We start from the raw sequence: 19,815 nt of genomic DNA, 5'->3' as shown, positions 1-19,815 counted from the left end.
TAAAGTGTTACGGAGACCACTGGGAAACTGCCAGTACAGTTTATCAGCTGCTCCTGCTGTGGTCTCTTTCCATATTAGAGTGGAGGAATCAGTGAAAGGGTCAAGCCTCTAAGGAAGAAACCAAGATCTTGGTGTGACCAAAGTGAGGCCACTTGAGTTTTATCTGTTTTAAAGAGATGTGCTGAAACTTTACCCTCTGGGTGTTCTGTCACTGCTGTACACAGCATGCAGCCTTCAAATCTCACAATTTCGTCTGTTGCCTTAGGAGAGGAGCTCAGAGAGTCTTGCCCTTTTCTTTAGTGTAAAATATTTAGAACTTTGAGTGTTCCTAAGTTGGAAGGGACCCACAAGGATCATGGAGTCCAAGCCCTGGCCCTGCACAGCCCCAGCAATCCCACCTTGTGCCTGAGAGCGTTGTCCAAACGCTCCTGGAGCTCTGGCAGCCTCGGGGCTGTGCCCATTCCCTGGGGAGCCTGGGCAGTGCCCAGCACCCTCTGGGGGAAGAACCTTTCCCTGATACCCAACCCAAACCTCCCCTGGCCCAGCTCCAGCCGTTCCCTCGGGTGCTGTCCCTGCTCTCACAGAGCAGAGATCGGAGCTGCCCCTCCACTGCTCCTCAGGAGGAAGTTGCAAACCACTTGAAGAGGGCTGGTTTGTGTTCCCTTTGCCTGTTGCTCCACATACTGAGCTCTTCCCTGCTCTGATCCTGGGGTTTGAGATGAGCTGCTTAAGGACACTGAGGAACTTCCCACTTCCAGGGAAGCAGTTGCTGTGCCTGCACCATGTGAGCTGCCTCTGCACTGTTTGCACTGATACTGAAGCAGGGCATGGACCCGCGTAGCTGGGCAAGGACACAGCTGTGGCCATCTCCATTTAGGACTCTCTTGCAGCCTGAAGGGCTGATCCCACCATTCCATCCTGCTGGCACTGGGTCACTTCTTTACCAAGTTGGTTGAGCATACTAAATCCACAGAACAAGAGTCACTTTTTGGTAATTAGATTATTTTTCTGGTTTGGTGTGCTGCTCCCATTCTCCTCCACGGTCAGACACATGGTTGGATATTTGAGAACAGAGTAAGAGGAGAGCAGAAGTTCATGTTGTTATCCCATTACTTACCCAACTTCCTGCTGTAGGAGTTTGAAAACCTGATCTGAGGGGAGAAGGAAAAGGCAGCTCTGTGATCATGGGGCACCCTCTAAGTGCTGTCACAGTGAGTGTTGGTCCCTGTCCCCATTCCCACAGTCCCTGTGTCCCATTAGTGGGTTGTACTCGCTGGTTTTCTGTAGTTGTTTGCAGTGTTCACTGCAGACACTTTGCTTTAAAAACCATTTTCCTACTCTCTTTCATCCTTCCTAAATAATTCCCAAGTGTCACGAGGCCATGTGAAGCAGTGAAGGTTGTGCTGAGGTCTGTACAAGTCACGGCCTCTCCCTGCATCGCTCACATCCAGCTGCTCAACAGCAGCACAGGAAAGGTCTGGCCTGGCCTGGTCAGTGTTGGTGGGCTGTTAAAAGAGATTTCAGGAGTTGATTCTAACAAATCTAAAACTGCCTCATTTCTCTGCAGCCAGGTACAATTTGCCTCAGCAGGAGTTCACTCCAGCTCCCCTCAGGCTGGAGACCTTGTTAAATACAGTGAAGAAAGCTCAGATTTTGATACTTTGCAAATGAATAAAAGGAATGGTTCCTGAGTGAGTCTCAGTTCTACCTCATTTCCAACTGTAACTCTGTAAGCAGCATGGCTGTAACCTCCACAGGGGTGTTCCCAATGCTGGGCTCCCACTGGGAGTTACATGGACCTGGAGAGAGCTTCAGTGTGTGTGGTTGCACAAGGTTGCAGCTTTGAAAACAATGGAAGATCTTGTGCAGGAGTTGTTCTCTGTATCCAGCAGTGGTTTTCCTAGAGGAGTGAACTGCAAAGTCCAGTTCACCAAAAAAAAATTTAGTAATTAGTAAATTAGCAGTTAATTAAAATGTTGTAGAGTGTTTAGAGAAGTACATAATTTTGATATTTGAGCAGGACACGAATTGCAGTTCAGGAGGTGCCTGCTGTTGGCGCAGGTTGATGTTGCACCAAAAGGATCAGCTGTGCTTTCTCCTCACCTCTGTGGCATATTCCTGTTCCTGTGCTGTCCCTTCCTGTGTCCCATCCTGATGTCCAGGTGGGATAATGGTTGGATGGAATCCAGCCTTCCACTGGACGGTTCCTGGAGCAGTTAACCCTGCACTCAGACCAGTGATCAGACCAGCATCAAAGCTGGCTTATCCCTGCTTTAAATGTTCATCAGACTATGGTCTGAGGCAAAAAGGGGCTCCACACTTCAAAAATGGAATTCCACAGAGAAGTAATTCCAGCCAACATGGTAAGAGTGTGGAGACACTGGAAGCTGGAGAGGGGGAACAGAAATGAAACAGCAAAAAAGGAAGGAGAGGGATGGAGAGGAATGAAGGTACAGGGAAGAGAGCTGTGGTTCTGGTCTTTGTTCCCTTAGTTTGCCTGAGACTTCAGACTGACATTTGGAGACTAAACCTGGTCCTCAGCCCCTGCAGAGGGGTACAAAATGTTCTCATCTTCTACAAAACTGTCATTTGGCCATTGCCCTGTTACTGGGAGCCTGCACAGAGAGGCCAGATTGGTTCTGTTGGTGGGGAGTGCACCAAAAATGGGTGTTTTAAATTTGCCCCTACAGAAACTGAACCAAACAGCTGTAGGCAGTGGATTATAGAGTGGGAAGCGTTTCTTACAGAATCAGAGAGCCTTTCAGGTTGGAAGAAATCTCCAAGATCATCAAGTCCAACCTTTTGTGAAGCCAGGCTTATGTTTCAGTCTGTCAGATGCTCAGGAATGTCCTCCCCTGGTGTCCTGTTGTAGGTGCCCACCTGGGCTGTTGGAAGTTGTCATTTCCCTGATTATTGGTGAGGCCTCACCCAGGTCTGACTGGCTTGCTTGGAATCACAGAACCATGGACTGGTTTGGGTTGGAAGGGACCTTAAAGCTCATCCAGTGCCACCCCTGCCATGGGCAGGGACATCTCCCACTATCCCAGGTTGCTGCAAACCCTCTCCAACCTGGCCTTGGGCACTGCCAGGGATCCAGGGGCAGCCACAGCTTCTCTGGGCACCCTGTGCCAGGGTCTCCCCACCCTCACAGGGAAGAATTTCTTCCTAATTATTTTCAGTTGTTGATATCTGTATCCCAAAATTTGTTTTTAACTTGCATTTTCCCTTCACTGGTTAAACAATAATATCACATTTTTATAGAGTCATGTTTCTGTTATTTGTCCAGTTATTAAAATAGATCTCTTTAAAAACTCCAGTACACTTTAGTAGGCTTCAGTATCACTTAATCTTTGGTATATTTAACATTTAGAAGTCTCCTTTGAATGTTGCAGGACTGCAGTTCTAAATATAACCACATCAGATTCTGTTTTCCAAGGTTTGTTGTTGGCCAGGAGGAGATGTTTATAAACACCAGATTACAGAGCTGTCACCTGCCTGACCCATAGGACTATTCTAATTTCATACTCCTATTTTTCCTTCTGTAAAGGGGCATCTCATAGCTTTTTAAACTCTGATTTCTGTTCTTTTTCTGCCTTTCCTGGTGAACAACCTTCTAAAGGGCAGCACATCAATGTTTGCTCTTAGGGAAGTGGGAGAGCAGGGCTGTACATGTGTCATGGGTCCAGTTCCTCAGCAAAAACCACCAGATACAATCTGTCAGCTGTCTTTTATTTGTGTAGTTTTAGTTATTACTTTTATATCACGTGCTGGGCATTTAAAGTCTATGGTGTTGCACTGGGTGTTGCCTTAACAGCATTTATGGAGACAAATTCCATTGTGGAAGGGCTGGGATCAGTGTGTTAAGAAACCTGGAAAGCAGTTCTTTGGCCATTTCTGTTATTATTCTCTGGCCTGATGCTCCAGACATTCACACCTTTACTAAAACAGAAAATGTGTTTTGTGCAAGTGACAGGCGTTCCCCATTGTGATGTTTTGGTTCTGTCCCTGTCCTCCACAGCCCCAAGAGCCGCCTGATCCAGCTGAAGAAGGAGAAGCTGGAATACACCCCAGGGGAGCACGAGCACGGGCTGTTCCCAGCCCCTATCCACGTTGGTGGGTACCTCACCTGTGTTTTAATTGTTGGGAAACAAATGTGGCACTGGGGGGCCTGCACAGCTTCTGCCTCTCTCTGGTTTTTATCCCTTGCCATGTCACCCGTGGATTTTGGCACATGAGCTTTGCCAGCTCATCCCTCTGTGTTCCCCAGTTTCACTTGAGAGGCTTTTTTTAGCTTAAAACATGAACTTTGTTCTTGGGTTTTTGTGTGTCAGAAGATGCCATTCTGGTTGAAAACCTGCTTTAACTGTGATAATCCTTGGATGAAATGCAGAGCAATAGTCCCCACCTCCAAGGAAAATTACAGCAGAATACCCACAGACAATTATGGCCATTTGTTAAATCCCAAAAGCTGAGCATGGAATGATAAATTCCCCCACGTCCCCATGCACTCAGTGTTGTCCGTCTCTAAACAGGGATACAAGGGTGGGAGAATTAAAAGCTTTGCTGTTATCTTTGTTTTTACTTTTACAATTTTTACTTTACATTTTTAGGTCTCAGGTAGGAAAAAAAAAGGGGATTTAGGATTTCATAAAATCACAGAATCATGGAATGGTTTGGGTGGGAAGGGACCTTACAGGTCATCTTGTTCCACCCTGTTCCATGGGCAGGGCTGCCTTCCATAGCCCAGATTGCTCCAAACGCTGTCCCTGGCCTTGAACACTCCCAGGGAAGTGCCTGTGGGAAGAAGCCATAACCTGAGTCTGTCCCAGGCCCTCAGAGGTGACGGAGCACAGGATGCTCAGGGACTGGGCTGGGGGGATGCTCCAGAGCTCCCACTGTTCACAGCTCACATCATTTCCCAGGATAAAGCTCTGAGTAATTCCCTGATTCTCAGGTAATTGTTTCAGCTTTTGAAGTGCTGTGATTTCTGGCTGCAAGTCCCGTCACGCCCAGCGAGTTTGGGGAATTCTGCGTTGTTCAGCAGGAATCTTTGTCCCATCAAACACAGCTGTCATTGGCTTGTCTTCTTGTAGCTGAGCTGTTTGGCTCCCTACACAACTGCACAGCAAGGGCAGGACAGCAGGACAGATGTGTGTGGATCAGGAGCCACAAAACAGGTTTCAGAACTCAAGGTGACAATTTAAATTCTCCCAAAAGTGCCCTTGCTCAGCTCCTTTTTGAATGGGGTCATAAAATCAGGTTCACCAGGTTCCCCACCCACCCTGCTGGTCCTGCCCTGCAGCTGCTCCCGTTGCTCCAGGGGTGCCTGGGGATGGTTTAACCCCAGAGCAGTGACCAGGGCTGAGATTCTGCTGGGGGACTGCACTGATGCCCACTTGAGGAGGGCTGGGGAGACCTTCCCTGTGCTCCGGGCTCGGTGCCAGGGCACCTGAAAGAGCCTTTTGTTTGGCCTGCTGAGGTCATAGAAGTGAAAGCAAATTCCCGGCAGATTTAGCTCTTTCCTGGAACCTGCTGGAGATGAATAAGGCATTGAAAATGGAAAGTAATTTAGGGGTAAATTGTAAGGAAAACATTACCATTTTTATTTTCCAGTGGTGAGGGTATGCATGTGAATTTATATGAAGCCACAGAGCATTACTGGAGGAATATAAAGGCACTTGTTAACAGTTAGAAAAGCTGGGGGAAAAAAAATCAGTCCTGGGCCTGACACCTCATCCTAGGCACTCTGCTCCCTGCAGTTTTGTGACACAGGATTCCAGCAAAATGATCAGACAATGCTGAATCTTGGCTGGAGCTAACCAGTGTCAGCCCTCGGGTCTGGTGTGAATGATGTAATGGGTCTGTGTCCTTTAGGGGTGACAGTGAATGTTAGAATAGAGCCAAAATCTGCAGTGAAAGCAGGAACTCCTGTCTAAAACGAGTTCCAGTTATTGCTGAAAATACAGATCCCCTTGAAGCCTTTCCAAAAAATCTAGGAATGTGTTTGCCAAGTCTGAATTCATTCTTAAATGTCTTCTGGTAAAGGTCACGGCAACAGGCTGGGAGACTATTTTCAAAACTGATTTGATTTCTTTGAGTACAATGTTGTGATTTAGGGCCTGCACGGGCAGTGCAGGTCTTGTCCTGGGTGTTGAAGTGTTGGATTGTGCACAGGAAAACTCAGGAGAGCGTGTCAGCTTCGAGGTTTCTCACAGAGAACACACAGGGCTGTGGTCAGTTCTGTCAGGTGTCATGGTCAGTCATGTCGGGTGTTGTGGTCAGTTCTATCAGGGGTCATGGTCAGTTCTATCAGGGGTCATGGTCAGTTATGTCAGGGGTCATGGTCAGTCCTGCCAGGTGCTGTGGTCAGTTGTTTCAGATGCTGTGGTCAGTGCTGTCAGGCGTTATGGTCAGTCCTTTCAGGTGTGGTCAGTCCTGCCAGGGGTTTGGCCATGGTGCCCTCACAGGGCTGTGGTCAGTCCTGTCAGGTGCTGTGGTCAGTTGTTCCAGGTGTTGACTGTTGTCCTTTCACAGGGTTGTGGTCAGTTGTTTCAGATGCTGTGGTCAGTCCTGTCGGGGGTTGTGGTCAGTCCTGCCAGGGGTTGGCTGTGGTGGGGTCTGACCCAGCTCCTTCCACCCCTCGCTGTCCCTGGATGCCGCTCCTGCGCTGGACAGGAGAGCAGGACCCGGCCTCAGTGTCCTGGGGGCTCTTCCCTGGGCCTGCCCTGGCATCCAGAGCGCTCTGGAGGGTTCTGCCCCTCTCCTTTCTGCCCTCCAGCCGTGAGAGGCCCTGTCAGAGCCTGCCCAGGTGCCCGGAGCAGCTCCCACTCTCTGCGGACTCGTGGCTGTGCGTGTGTGCCACTTACAAACCTTTTTGTTTCAGGGAAGTACCTCAGACAAAAGAGAATCGACTTCCAGCTGCCTTACGACATCCTCTGGCAGTGGAAACACAACCAGGTACGAGATAAGAGATAAGAAGTCACGGGGCTGCCGAGATTGGGATCAGAAGGAAAGAGCAGCCCTCGGAGAGAGCCGTGTTTACACATCCCGGCTGGGGAGGGGACTTCTTGTCGTGAGGGGAGAAGGGATTTGCATATGTATTTAATGCTGAAAATTCCCATTATTCCACCTCCTGCAAAATAGCAACCCTGTGAGTTTCTGCTCCGACAAAAGTCATGAATTTGGCTGCAGACTTTTATTTTGGCAGTGCTGCTCTGTGCAGGGAGCTGCTTTCAGACACGCCTCGGGAGAATTCGGATGTACTGCCAGCAGCACTGAGAAATTTCAGGCCTTATTTTTCTTGGATCAATCCCAGCAGAGTGGAATTTATTTTTCACTTGCAAGCTGAAATTTTCGTACTGAGGAAAGAAGAGAAACTGTTTAACAGTCTCGTTCTTTTTAAAGAGCTTTAAATATGTGCAAGCTTAAAAATAGGATTTTTTTTTTTTTCCCCCTGAGATGTTTCCACCAAGTGATTTACCACAGGATTTAAGGCTGGTGGGAGAATCTGTCCTCAGCTCTGTGGTGAGAAAGTGTAACTTGAGCATGTAAATGAGCAGGACACATTCCCAGGTGCTGTGGCTGCAGCTGCACTCCAACACCCCTGGAATCTGATCCTCAAGTCAGGAGCATTGGGGGCATTTCAGCCGAGGACACTTTCTTGCCATGTATTGACGGTGGCCTGACTCATCTATTCAGTATTTTATAAGTAATAAATACATGGAATCTGTTTCCCTGACATTTTCCAGCTCATCCTGGACTATTGGAGGCCCTTGCAGAGGAGTTTTCTCTGTACAGGGGTGTGAAGATGTCTGGGTTGTTCCTGTGGGCCACTAAGGTCACTGAGGGAAGGCTCTTAGTGCAGTGTATTTTATGTTTATGTGAGAAATAGTGAATAATTGGAAATTATTCCTTAAAGCTTGTTTGAAAGGCTGGCATGTATATGAAATTATGAATTGTGATGTAAGCTCCCCTTTCCTCTCCCATCATCTCCCATCTGGGAGAGGAAGCTCCTCTGCAGAGAAGATGAATCTGCATTTCTCGTGGCTCCCACCTGTCCTCACAGTTGTCATAGATCCCCACAATCCTTTAGATTGGAAAAAACCCTTCAGATCATTGAGTCACTTTGATAAATCAGCACCTTGATTTTTTGTTTTCACTCTTTTAAGCATTGGCACATGGTGATTCCACCAAAGATGGTTTCTCCAAAGTAGGTATAAATAATTCCTCTTCTTCTAAGCCCTGTTCAGAGGAGCCTGTCCTCGGGACAGCTGTTTCCCACATTGCTCTGGGCAGACAGAATAAATAATGTGGTGAACAAACTGCTCCACTGTCTCACTAAGCCCAAATTCCACTTATTCAGGTCCTTCTTGTGACCTAGTTGTTAATGCAGTCTGAGCCCAGAGAAGAGAACACAGATTTCTAGTAATGATTACAGAACAATTCCCTATGTACAGAACATAATTTCCCTGATCCTTTTGAATAACAGATGCACTTATGCAATGTATTAAAATTTTCTTTCTTTTCCTTTTAGTTGTATAAAAAGCCAGATGTCCCACTTTATAAAAAAATCCGTTCCAGTAAGTAAAATCTTATTACTAAAATGTGATAACTGTGGAATTTTCATGTGACACCTTCCTTTCTGTCCTGCTCTTTGTCCTACCAAAGACACTTCCACCTGCTTTTTTTCCCTTTATCTAATTGGAATGAAAATACTGTAGATAAGCAGTTCTGTTTTTTCACCTGAAAAGAATTTTTTTCCCTGTTTGGGTTTGTTTTTCTTTTTTTTTTTTTTTTCCTTCTCCAGATGTCTATGTGGATGTCAAACCTCTCTCTGGCTACGAGGCCACCACCTGCAATTGTAAGAAACCAGAGGATGACAGTGGGAAGGGCTGTGTGGAGGATTGTCTGAACAGGTTAGCAATGGATTATTTCACATCAGCTCATCACCTCCTAGGAAAAGAGTTGTGCAGGATGCACCCCAGCAACAAAGGCATCATCACAGGGAGGGAAATGCCCAGTGTGACCTTCTGGAGATGCTCTGGGGTCCCAGTGTCACCCCCCGACTGTCACTGCTGGCACCGAGGCTGTCACTGCTGGCACCTTGGATGGTGGAGCAGCCACACAGAACAGCTCCAGCTGCTGCCCCCGGGGAGGGACCCCGAGCAAAGGCCCCTCCTGGGCTGGTGTCCCCTCCCAGGCTGTGCCCGATGCTCCTGGGGGGGCTCAGAGTGGCCACTTGGCCTTGGTCAGGCAAAGGGTCAGTGCCAGGTCCGGCCCCTCGCCGGGGGCTCCGGCCATTGCCCCTCCCTGGGCACAACCTGCAGCTCCCCCCGAGCTCCCTGCACCAGGTGATTCCTCAGCACTGCCCTACCCCTTTCTCCAGGGGAATATCCCATTAAAATCTCCATTTTGCCCTTTCAATAGCAGTGAGAGCCAGGCAGGGAATCACTGTGGGAATTACACCTTGAAAACAAAAAGCCCTTTAGTTGTTGAATAGCTTCTGTTTTGTTTAATTTATTATTAACTTTTATATGTAATACGTATAATGTAGATTTATATATTGATTTTATACATTGATTTTATAGATTGATTTATTATTGATTTCTATATATTATTTATGTCATTATTTGCATATTTATTTATTATATTTTGATTTTATATATTTATGATTGGTTTTTATATGGTTATATATTTTATATGTGTTGATTTATATATTGATTTCATATATTGATTCATAAATGATTTTTATATTATATATTTTATATATGTGTTGATTCCTATATTGATTTCTATATTGATTTCATGTATTGGTTTATGATTGATTTTCCTTGTATGACAGATCCTGAAGTATGCTCTTCCCCTCCCTTTACCTTCTGTGTTGTCTCTTTCAGGATGATCTTTGCAGAGTGTTCCCCCAACACCTGCCCCTGTGGGGAGCAGTGCTGCAACCAGCGGATCCAGAGGCACGAGTGGGTGCAGTGCCTGGAGAGGTTCCGGGCCGAGGAGAAAGGATGGGGTATCCGTACCAAAGAACCCCTGAAAGCAGGACAGTTTATCATTGAATATCTGGGAGAAGTTGTTAGTGAGCAAGAATTCAGGTAGAAATATTTATTTGCTGCCTTAGCATGGAAGGCTCATAAATTACTTTAACATCTGTGGTTGTGGTTGGGATATCCTCAGGCAGGAGCAAAGGGGAGGATGAGGGGGAAAAGGAATGTTTTTCTGGTCCCAGCCAGCAGGAAGGCTTAGAATTCTGGTTTTTTTGATTAACCAAGATTTTCTCAGGCCAGTAGAGAGGGGTGATTAATGTTTGAAATGTATCATCTGCCTCATCTGCCCTGTAAATGCCAAATGCCACGAGGGACTGAATCTGAAATTAGCACTCTGCAGGATTTGGACTGCACAAGGTAGAACTGAGGGGCAGAGTGGGGCTGAAAGGGGCTTCTGCAGAGAGATGTGAAGGAAAAAGAACAAGTGCAAGCATTGATAACCATTGAAAAAAAGGAATTGTCTTGTTAACTCCGTGGCATCGTGGGATATGTGAGGTTGGAGGGACTTGCTGCTCTCAGAGTTCCACCAGAAGGCAGCTGCATTCTCCTCATACAGAGATAACCACTAACACTGACTCCTGTCCCTGTGCTCTTGTGATCCATGGATGTGATTCCAGAACTGCCCAGTCCCCAGGAGGAAGCTGGTTGTTGTACACGTGCATACACAGACACCCCAAGGAATGTGTACTTGCATTTTCTCTTCCATACACAGGTTACCAACATGAAATGTGTACAAATAATCTGCAGAACCCAAAAGGGAGCATTCCAGAAGAGCAAATTTCTAAATTCTAACCCAAGCTCTGTCAGTGGCCTTGACTTATAAAAATAGGTACAATAATGGCTTTCCTCCATCTCTAGGTGTACAGTTCTATAAAATATAAAATACTATCATTGCTTTTTCTTCAAACCCCTGTCTGAGATGTGCTCTCGCTGTGTCACTCCCCGTGTGCTGTGTGGGGACAAGCAGAATCACAGGACACTCGCTGTGTTGCTCCACAGGAACCGGATGATTGAGCAGTACCACAACCACAGTGACCATTACTGCCTGAACCTGGACAGTGGCATGGTCATCGACAGCTACCGCATGGGCAACGAGGCTCGCTTCATCAACCACAGCTGCAACCCCAACTGTGAGATGCAGAAATGGTGAGGAAAAGGGATTCTGCTCCCCGGAAGGCCGGTGCCCCCAGAGAGAGAGAGAGAGAGCGCCAGTTCATCTGAGGGAGTCAGATGTAAAAATAGGGAGGGGACTCAAGCTGTAAATAATCCTTACACAGTGCTCACGCTGCTCAAGAGGAGTTGTGTAGTGTTGGATGCTTTGGAGACAGGATCCAAGTTTGCTGGGAGATCCAGCACTGCTGGTTGTCACACTGGGACATTTCCCTCCCAGCATTACTGGTTACACTGGGCTGTTTCCCTCCCAGCACTGCTGGTTTTCACACTCCTAACCTGCTGCAAAGGTAACGCTCTAAAATCATCTGTGTGTGTATATACCCTTTCTTTCTGACAATTCCAGTATTTTTTTAAAAGCAGGGAAAGAGGGAAATAGTCGGGTTCCAGCACACCCTGTGTCATACCAGCACTCTGTGGGACCCAGGCTAGGAGGAAGTACTGCTGAGGGATTTGTAGTGAGTGATTTGCAGGGGAACAGCAGATGGTGCAACAGGAGTCACTGTGGGGACAGTACAGCAGAGTAGCTCGTGGTTCTCAGATAATTCTAGATTTAAGCAATAGTAAAGTTTTAAATGTGAAAATCCAACACAAAATAAAATAGTTGAAGAGACAGAGGGAGAGGATTCTGCCCCTCTCTGCCCTGCTCAGGTGAGACCTCACCTGCAGAGTTTCCTCCAGTCTGGGGTCCCAGCACAGGAAGGGCGCCAGATTAATTACAGGGCTGGAGCAGCTCTGCTGTGATGAAAGGCTGGAAGAGCTGGGATTGTTCAGCCTGGAGAAGAAGAGCTCCAGGGGACCTAATTGTGTCCTTCCAGTACTTGAAGGAGCTGCAGGAAAGATGAAGACTACTTACAAGGGGTGACAGCAGAAGGGGGAATGGCTTCCCATTGCCAGAGGGCAGGGTTAGATGGGATATTGGGGAGAAATTCCTCCCTGTGAGGGTGAGCAGGCCCTGGCACAGGGTGCCCAGAGAAGCTGTGGCTGCTGCCCCATCCCTGAAAGTGTTCCAGGCCAGGTTGGACAGCACTTGGAGCAACCAGGATAGCAGAAGGTGTCCCTGCCCATGGCAGGGGTGGCATGAGATGAGCTTTAAGGTCCCTCCCAACCCCAACCAGTCTGATTTTGAGATGAGGTGTGGTGCTCAGTGTATGGAGGACCTGAGCGTTGCAGGGGATAAGGTGACTGTCACAACAGCCAGTTTGTAGCTTCTCTGTCTGAAGCACAACTTCCTACTCTTTGTAGATGTGGTGTTCACTTTTTAGCCCTCAAGGTTTATTGTAAGAGATAAATAAAAGAACTGCACAAGTGGAGGGCAAGCATAACCCAGGGCACAGCAGAGGTGTTGCTGCGTGTCTCTAACACTTCCACTCTGTGCACAAAGATGATTTTATGTTTAATTTTGGGGGTATTGGATTGTATTTCCCCCGCAGGTCTGTGAATGGTGTGTATCGGATCGGGCTGTATGCACTCAAGGACATGCCTGCTGGGACTGAGCTCACCTATGACTACAACTTCCACTCATTTAATGTTGAAAAACAGGTAAAAACCCCACCGTGAGACCTTGAAAAATCTCACCAAGGACTAACAGTTCTGTAAAGTGTAAAAATTACACAAAACCTGTCGTGTTGTATTAGACAGAAAATGTTCTTTTTAATATTGAGAGAGAATCTAAATGTTCGGGGTTTATTGGATTTATTTTTTTTTCCTCAAAGCAACTCTGCAAATGTGGCTTTGACAAATGCAGAGGAATAATTGGGGGTAAAAGTCAACGCATGAATGGACTCTCAAGCAAAAGCAACCAGCCTGTGAGCACCCACAGAAGACCTGGGCGGTCGAAAGAGAAGAGGAAGTCAAAGCACAAACTAAAGAAGAGAGTAAGTAGGAAAGGCAGAGTTTGGTGGGGTGAGGTTAATGCGAAATCAGTCTGTGCCATCAGACCAAAACCTGGTGTTTCTGTAAATTTTAAACTTGAAACAGAAACCCAAACTTTGAACAGAAATGCAGTAGAGTAATGCTGCAGGTTCTGTCTCAGGGACTGCTTTGGCTGCTTTGCTGAGTTCTTGGCACAGTTTTTCCTGTCTATCAGAACAATCTGTTTTCCAGAGGGGCCACATCCCTGAGGAGCCCAGTGAAAGCGTCAACGCCCCGACCAGGCTGACACCTCAGCTGCAGATGAAGCCCATGTCTAACAGGGAAAGGTGAGGGGTGATTTCAGGGGGATTTGCCTCAGGAATGGAGTGCTGTGCAAATATTGACATGTTCTTCTGTAAGATGGCCCATCCTGAAATTTCTGAGGATGCAGCTTTTAGTTCTCCTTTACCAGCCAGGCTGGAATTCCTCTCCACTGAGGAGAGAAGGCCCAGGGTAAACTCGGAATATCCAGCTTTTTCTCCACGTTAAAGAACTAATTTTCCAGTAAAAAGCAATTCTTGGATACCTTCCTAATTCCTGCAGGAACTTTGTGCTAAAACACCACGTGTTTTTGGTACGGAACTGGGAAAAGATCCGACAGAAACAAGAGGAAGTGAAGCACGTCAGTGACACCATGCACAGCTCATCGCTGTACACCCGCTGGAACGGGATCTGCCGGGACGACGGCAACATCAAATCAGGTGAGGCCCCTCAGCCTCCTCGGCTTCTGCTTTGAGACATGGAGAGTTAAACTCTGTGTAAATCCAGTGTAGAGCTCCTACCAGATCCATACACCTTCTGTAAGATGTGCAAGGGCTGCTGCACAGGTGAAAGCTCCCAGGAGTCACTCGAGTCCCTGGAGAAGTTGTCACTTGTGGTGTTCATTGAGAGTGGTTTGTGGGAGGAGGAGGAGGATGGCATTTGACATCGTGGCACTCAGTGCTGTGCTCTGGTTTGCAAGGTGGTGATCAGTCACAGGTTGGACTCTCTGATCCTGGAGGTCTTTTCCAACCTCAGTGGTTCTAGGATATTATTCTGTGATACTAGGGAGAAATTCCTCCCTGTGAGGGTGGGGACACCCTGGCACAGGGTGCCCAGAGAAGCTGTGGCTGCCCCTGGATCCCTGGCAGTGCCCAGGGCCGAGTTGGATGGGGCTTGGAGCAGCCTGGGATAGTGGAAGGGGATGGGTCTGGATGAGCTTTAAGGTTCCTTCCAACCAAAACCAGTCTGGGATTCCATGATTTTCCATGGTTGAACCCTGATGAGGAAGAGCTCTTTCCTGCTGTCTGTATCCCTAAACCAGAAACAGTTGTGTAGACTGTGAAAATTGTCATTTATCCTCAATAGTTTCACAGCTTTCAGGCCTTTAGAGAACAAAGGTTTTTGGCGTGCAGTCACTTGTGGGAATGGGGCAAAATATGACTATGAGGGAAAAATTATTGCTCCTTTTCCAAAAATAACCCTGCTGGTGGGAGCATCATCCTCAGAGCCTGGCAGGATTTGGCCCCCAGTGTCAGGTACAGGAGAAGCTGAGTATTTGGGGTGAGTTCAATGACATGTTTTATTTGCTCCAGCAAGATAAAATATTCCAACAACCAACAGATCCATTTAGGTGAGAACTGACGTGGGAGTAGGGAACTGAAGCCGTGGATGTTGCAGTAGCTTAGAAAATTAGAAAACATCTCTGTTTATATTTAATTTTTTAGAAAATTAGAAAACATCTGCAGTTTAATAATTGGTGGTGGAGTTGCTACACCAGAGAAGATGCTGTAATTTGATCTCTTAACAAATTTCTTGTTTAGAAAGGAATTTCTTCTCTGGAGGTAATTCTCTCTTGCCCTCTCCCAGATGTGTTCATGACCCAGTTCTCAGCCCTGCAGACGTCGCGCTCGGTGCGGACGCGGCGCTTGGCCGCGGCTGAGGAGAACCTCGAGGTGGCTCGTGCCGCCCGCCTGGCTCAGATCTTCAAGGAGATATGTGACAGCATCATATCCTACAAAGGTGAAGGTGATTCTCTTTAAAAAAAATAATCTCCATGGGCACGTTTTCAACCTCTGGAAATGGACTCTCTGGATAGGAAATGCTAGAAAAAGATGGGATGTTAAATAACTCCTATTTTTTGAAATTTCTCCCCTTACCAATAATCACTTTGCTTTAGCCTCAACCCCCTGCTTTGTCACCAGAATCTGCAGATGTTGCTGTCCTTTGAAACTGACGTTTCAAAATTCCAGAAAAAATCAGAAACTGTCCTTCCTTGTGCTGCCTGTGCTCTAGTTGTGGCCACCAACATCTAGAAATGCAGAAGCATTTCAATTCCCTGTGGCTTAGATAACAGAAAAGCCTTTTTTTTAACCTGGATTGAATGTTGTTAGTTGCTTTTCTTTGGAAGTTTTACTCCAGTGGTGGCACTAAGCTCTGTTCCTGTTGCAGACTCCTCCAGGCAGGCGCTCGCCGCTCCTCTCCTGAACCTGCCCCCAAAGAAAAAGTAAGTGCTGCCTTCCCAGAGCTGCTTTCTCTGATGGATTCGCACAGTGGGAATTGCTGGTGAAGCTGACATTGTGCCAACATTCCTGTTGTAGAAATGCAGACTACTACGAAAAGATCTCTGACCCCTTGGACCTTGCCACGATTGAGAAGCAAATCCTGACTGGCTACTACAAAACTGTGGAAGCTTTTGATGGGGACATGCTGAAGGTCTTCAGGAACGCAGAGGTGAGGCTCTGTCTGGCACTGGCAGCAGGGATGTGCCCTCTTTTAATGCTCTTACAGTAATAAAAGAAGACATTTACTCTGGAGGAAGAGAACTTGTGCTGATCGGTTCCTCATGAGGCCTCAATAGCAAATCGTGAACGCTTTGGGTGCCTCAGGTCAGAGAGAAGGTCAAGGACACGCATGGATAGCTGACCTAAAGAAACTCCTGTTCCTTTTGGAAGGGGTACCCTGTTTCTCAGTATCAGATGTCATGGAATCACAGAATCATGGGATGGTTTGGGCTGGGAGGGACCTAAAAGTTCATCCCATTCCACCCCCTGCCATGGGGAGGGACACCTCCCACTGTCCCAGGTTGCTCCAAGCCCCAATGTCCAGCCTGGCCTTGGACACTGCCAGGGATCTAGGGGCAGCCACAGCCGCTCTGGGCATCCTGTGCCAGGGCCTGCCCACCCTCACAGGGAAGAATTTCTCCCATACATCCAGCCTAAACTTGCCCTCTGTCAGTCTGAAGCCACTCCCCCTTGTCCTGTCTCTCCAGTTCCTGATGAACAGTCCCTCTCCAGCTTCCCTGGAGCCCCTTCAGATCCTGCAAGGGGCTCTGAGGTCTCCACACAACCTTCTCTTCTCCAGGCTGAACATTCCCAGCCTTTCTCCATAAGGAAGGGGCTCCAATCCCCTGAGCAACCTCGTGGCTTCCTCTGGACTTGCTCCAACAGTTCCATGTCCATCTCCCACTGGGGTCCTGGAACTGGACACAGCCCTCCAGCTGGAGTCTCAGGAGAGCAGAGCAGAGAGGGAGAATCCCTTTCCTTGACCTGCTGCCCACATTCCTTTGGATGCAGCCCAGGACACAGGTGGTTTCTGGGCTGTGAACACGTTGGGAGTTTTTGGTCACCCATCACCCCAAGCCCTTCTCCCAGGGCTGCTCTCAGTTCCTTCCCTGCCCCCATCACATCCATGGACCTGCTGGTCAGAGTCAGGAGGGACATGAAGAGGTGCACCCAGCTTTGGGGCTGCAGCTGCAGGGAAAACCCCTCCCAGGCGTGCATGGGCAGGAGCTTAAACAGGACAGGACTTGGAAATAAAGCACTTTGGGGTGGGTTTTTTTTTGATTTCTCCAGAAATACTACGGCAGGAAGTCCCCGACGGGGCGGGACGTGTGCCGGCTGCGCAAGGCCTACTACAACGCCCGGCACGAGGCCTCGGCCCAGATCGACGAGATCGTGGGGGAGACGGCGAGCGAGGCCGACAGCAGCGAGACCTCGGTGTGCGACAAGGACAACGGGCACGAGAAGGACGAGGACGTCATCCGCTGCATCTGCGGCCTCTACAAGGACGAGGGGCTCATGATCCAGTGTGAAAAGTGCATGGTGAGCATGGGGAGCCCAAAGGGAGCCTGCTCTCTTCTCCTCCACAGCAAGCGGGGCTCTTCGCCGGCAGTTTCCGTGTGCTTGGGAGCATTAATTAACTCTCCAGCCCTTCGTTTCCTCTCCACAAGAGGAGATACTTCTGTTTGCACAGAGCAAATGCAACTTCCATTGAGCAGAGGAGCTGAAACTGCCCCAGCTCCTGCCCTTGGGAGAGGGAAATTAATTTTAAAATGTTGGGCTTTTATATTTATTGCTACATGGAGATTTTGTCTGTCTGCTGCCGTGGTGTGAAATAGTTCATAGAAAATCTTGAATTTTCTGTGTGAAGTTTATTTTCTTGCTTTCCTTAATACTTTTTGAGAAAATGCAGATTGCAGCTGTAATCTGTCCCAGGACTTTCTGACTGGGCTGTACCTGTTTTTCCAGGTCTGGCAGCACTGTGACTGCATGGGTGTGAATTCGGATGTTGAGCACTACCTGTGTGAGCAGTGTGAACCTCGAGCTGTGAACAGGGTAAAACAAGACTCTCCTTCCTTATTTAAACTAAAGCAGCTCTTTAGGTTTTTTTTTTTTTTTTTGTATTTTCATTTAGAATTTATATCTTTTGGGGTTGATGAAGCTTCCTTGACTTAGGTTCAGTTCCGTGAGGGGTCACTTTTTCTCTGCATATTTCCAAAAAGGTGTCAGCCCAATTTTGGACTGATTATGGTGGGCAGCTCAGGATTCCCTTTCTTTTTTCCCTGCAGGAGGTTCCCATGATCCCTCGCCCCCACTATGCCCAGCCTGGCTGTGTTTATTACATCTGCCTGCTGAGGGACGACCTGCTGCTCCGCCAAGGTATGTGCTGGCTCTGGGGCCTGCTGGGGTTTCCATCAGATGTGCAGGGATCTCTGGCATTACCCTGTCAAAAATACTCTCATTTTTCACAAGTGGAAGCTGCTCTCTCTGTGATGCTGGGAGTGATAGACAGTAGGAGTTCTCACAGGCTCTTGATGAAGAAATGTTAATTAGCACAGCCAGGGCTGTCGTGGCCAGGGGAGGATGATGCTGAGGCAGCTGCTGGTAGTTAGCATTTAGAAGTGAAGGCCAAGAAGGCTGTTAGACCTCCAGTATTTTAGTTCAGAATGGTCATTAAAACATCCAGCTCATTGCTTATGTGTTCCCCGAAGCTTATCTCTCCAGACTGTGCTCTGAATTCCTGAATCTGTCCAAGGCAGCTGCCACAGCCACACAATTCAGCTCACTGATAAAAAATATTGGTTTTCTTATTTCATCCTACAGATACACACAAGGTTAGAAAGAACCCTTTATCATTATTAGGAAACTGCTCTTTAATGAGTGAAAACAGTTGATAAGTTTGCTAGATGGGTAGAGGACGGCCTTCGGGAAAGTGGGGAATTAAAAAAAGGTCAAAGAACAGCATATTTTTTATCCCACCTGCAAGATTCTGGAATTGGCATTCAGTTCTCCTTGTTGGTTGTTGCTCTGCGTTGTCTGTCCTGTCCAGAGTTCAGCCTTTGGGGTTCTCATGTCTTTTTTTGCTTTTTGTGAGAGAAACTCACTTCAAGGGCTGTACCAGACCTTGCTTTTACGTTCTCTGTTGAAATGGATGAAGTTTTATCTGGGGCTTGTGGCATCTTCCAGGTATTCAGAGCATTAAGATAATTTTTGTCACAGTGTGTTAGATTTTACTTGTGTGCCTCTGATCTGATCTTGGTGACCTGAATTAGAGAAATGCCCTTTAAAGAGAGAAATGTCCCTCTGTGGCTGAGCTCCGTGTGCCACCAGCAGGGGACAGAGGAGACCAAACTGCCGCAGTTGGGCACCACATGGCTCTGCAGGCACAGGGAGCAGATGAAGGAAGTACCACCAGAAGGTGCTGGAACAGAACACGCAGCTCCAGCAGGGAAAGGGGAAATCCATGGGCTTCTTGCTGGTCTTGAGTTCTCCACCCAAACTCCTCAGGCACAGCCTTTACTGTGCTGTGGGTGTATCAGGCAGCTTGGACAGTGGGAGAAGCAGCTTTTTACTCCCTCTGGTGTCTGAAAGGACTTGTAATTCCACATGCTGAGGCAAAAGCATGGCCTTCAGCCTGGGTGTGGATTTACATTTTCCGGGAGTTGTTTTGGAAAGAGGCTGATGTTGCCACAAAGTGTCTGCCCAGGGGAAGCTGCACCCTGAACACCAGTTCCTAGCTTGAGAGCTGATGTTTTGGAAGAACAAGACTGAAAATCAGCTGTGGGAGTGGTCACACTCTGCTGTGATCAAATCCCTCTCATTCAGAGGGATCTCAGGGAAGGTCCTTCAGTCGGTGGCTGGAGAACTTGTTTCTTAATTTCTTGGCAATTCTGCTGGAAGTTGTTGAGTGTTACATCTCTGACAAGTTTCCTCTGCAAAAATTCCCTGATGCCTAAACCCAGGAGATGATGCAAATAAAACAGATCTGATCCATCACATCCCTTGGAGTGGACATGGAGTTCTATCTTGGATAGGAATCCATAAACAGGAGTCAGAATGGAGCCTGGAAAACCCACATAGCCAGAAATTGTAACACATCATCATCTCTGATGCACCAGCAACAGCTGCTGTGCTTTTTC

General features: G+C 47.7%; 1 protein-coding gene across 2 annotated transcripts in view; it reads left to right on the top strand.

The window, feature by feature from the left end:
* ASH1L (ASH1 like histone lysine methyltransferase) overlaps positions 1–19,815 on the top strand; it is a 63,937-nt gene that overhangs the window by 34,173 nt on the left and 9,949 nt on the right. Inside the window, exons 7-22 of one of the 2 annotated variants that reach the window (XM_082298726.1) lie at positions 4,019–4,113; positions 6,884–6,957; positions 8,534–8,579; positions 8,807–8,915; positions 9,894–10,100; positions 11,052–11,198; positions 12,656–12,764; positions 12,938–13,099; positions 13,329–13,423; positions 13,680–13,837; positions 14,985–15,137; positions 15,567–15,621; positions 15,716–15,848; positions 16,970–17,218; positions 17,645–17,731; positions 17,965–18,055. In XM_082298726.1, coding sequence (XP_082154852.1) covers positions 4,019–4,113; positions 6,884–6,957; positions 8,534–8,579; positions 8,807–8,915; positions 9,894–10,100; positions 11,052–11,198; positions 12,656–12,764; positions 12,938–13,099; positions 13,329–13,423; positions 13,680–13,837; positions 14,985–15,137; positions 15,567–15,621; positions 15,716–15,848; positions 16,970–17,218; positions 17,645–17,731; positions 17,965–18,055 — 1,970 coding nt within the window. Of the gene's footprint in view, positions 1–4,018; positions 4,114–6,883; positions 6,958–8,533; positions 8,580–8,806; positions 8,916–9,893; positions 10,101–11,051; positions 11,199–12,655; positions 12,765–12,937; positions 13,100–13,328; positions 13,424–13,679; positions 13,838–14,984; positions 15,144–15,566; positions 15,622–15,715; positions 15,849–16,969; positions 17,219–17,644; positions 17,732–17,964; positions 18,056–19,815 lie in introns of both variants that reach the window. The other variant, XM_082298725.1, reaches the window with a different exon arrangement.

The sequence above is a fragment of the Coloeus monedula genome (genome assembly GCF_965178545.1).
Source record: "Coloeus monedula genome assembly, chromosome: 29".
NCBI classification, from domain to species: Eukaryota; Metazoa; Chordata; class Aves; order Passeriformes; family Corvidae; genus Coloeus; species Coloeus monedula.
This window is presented reverse-complemented; position numbering and strand designations above follow the sequence as displayed.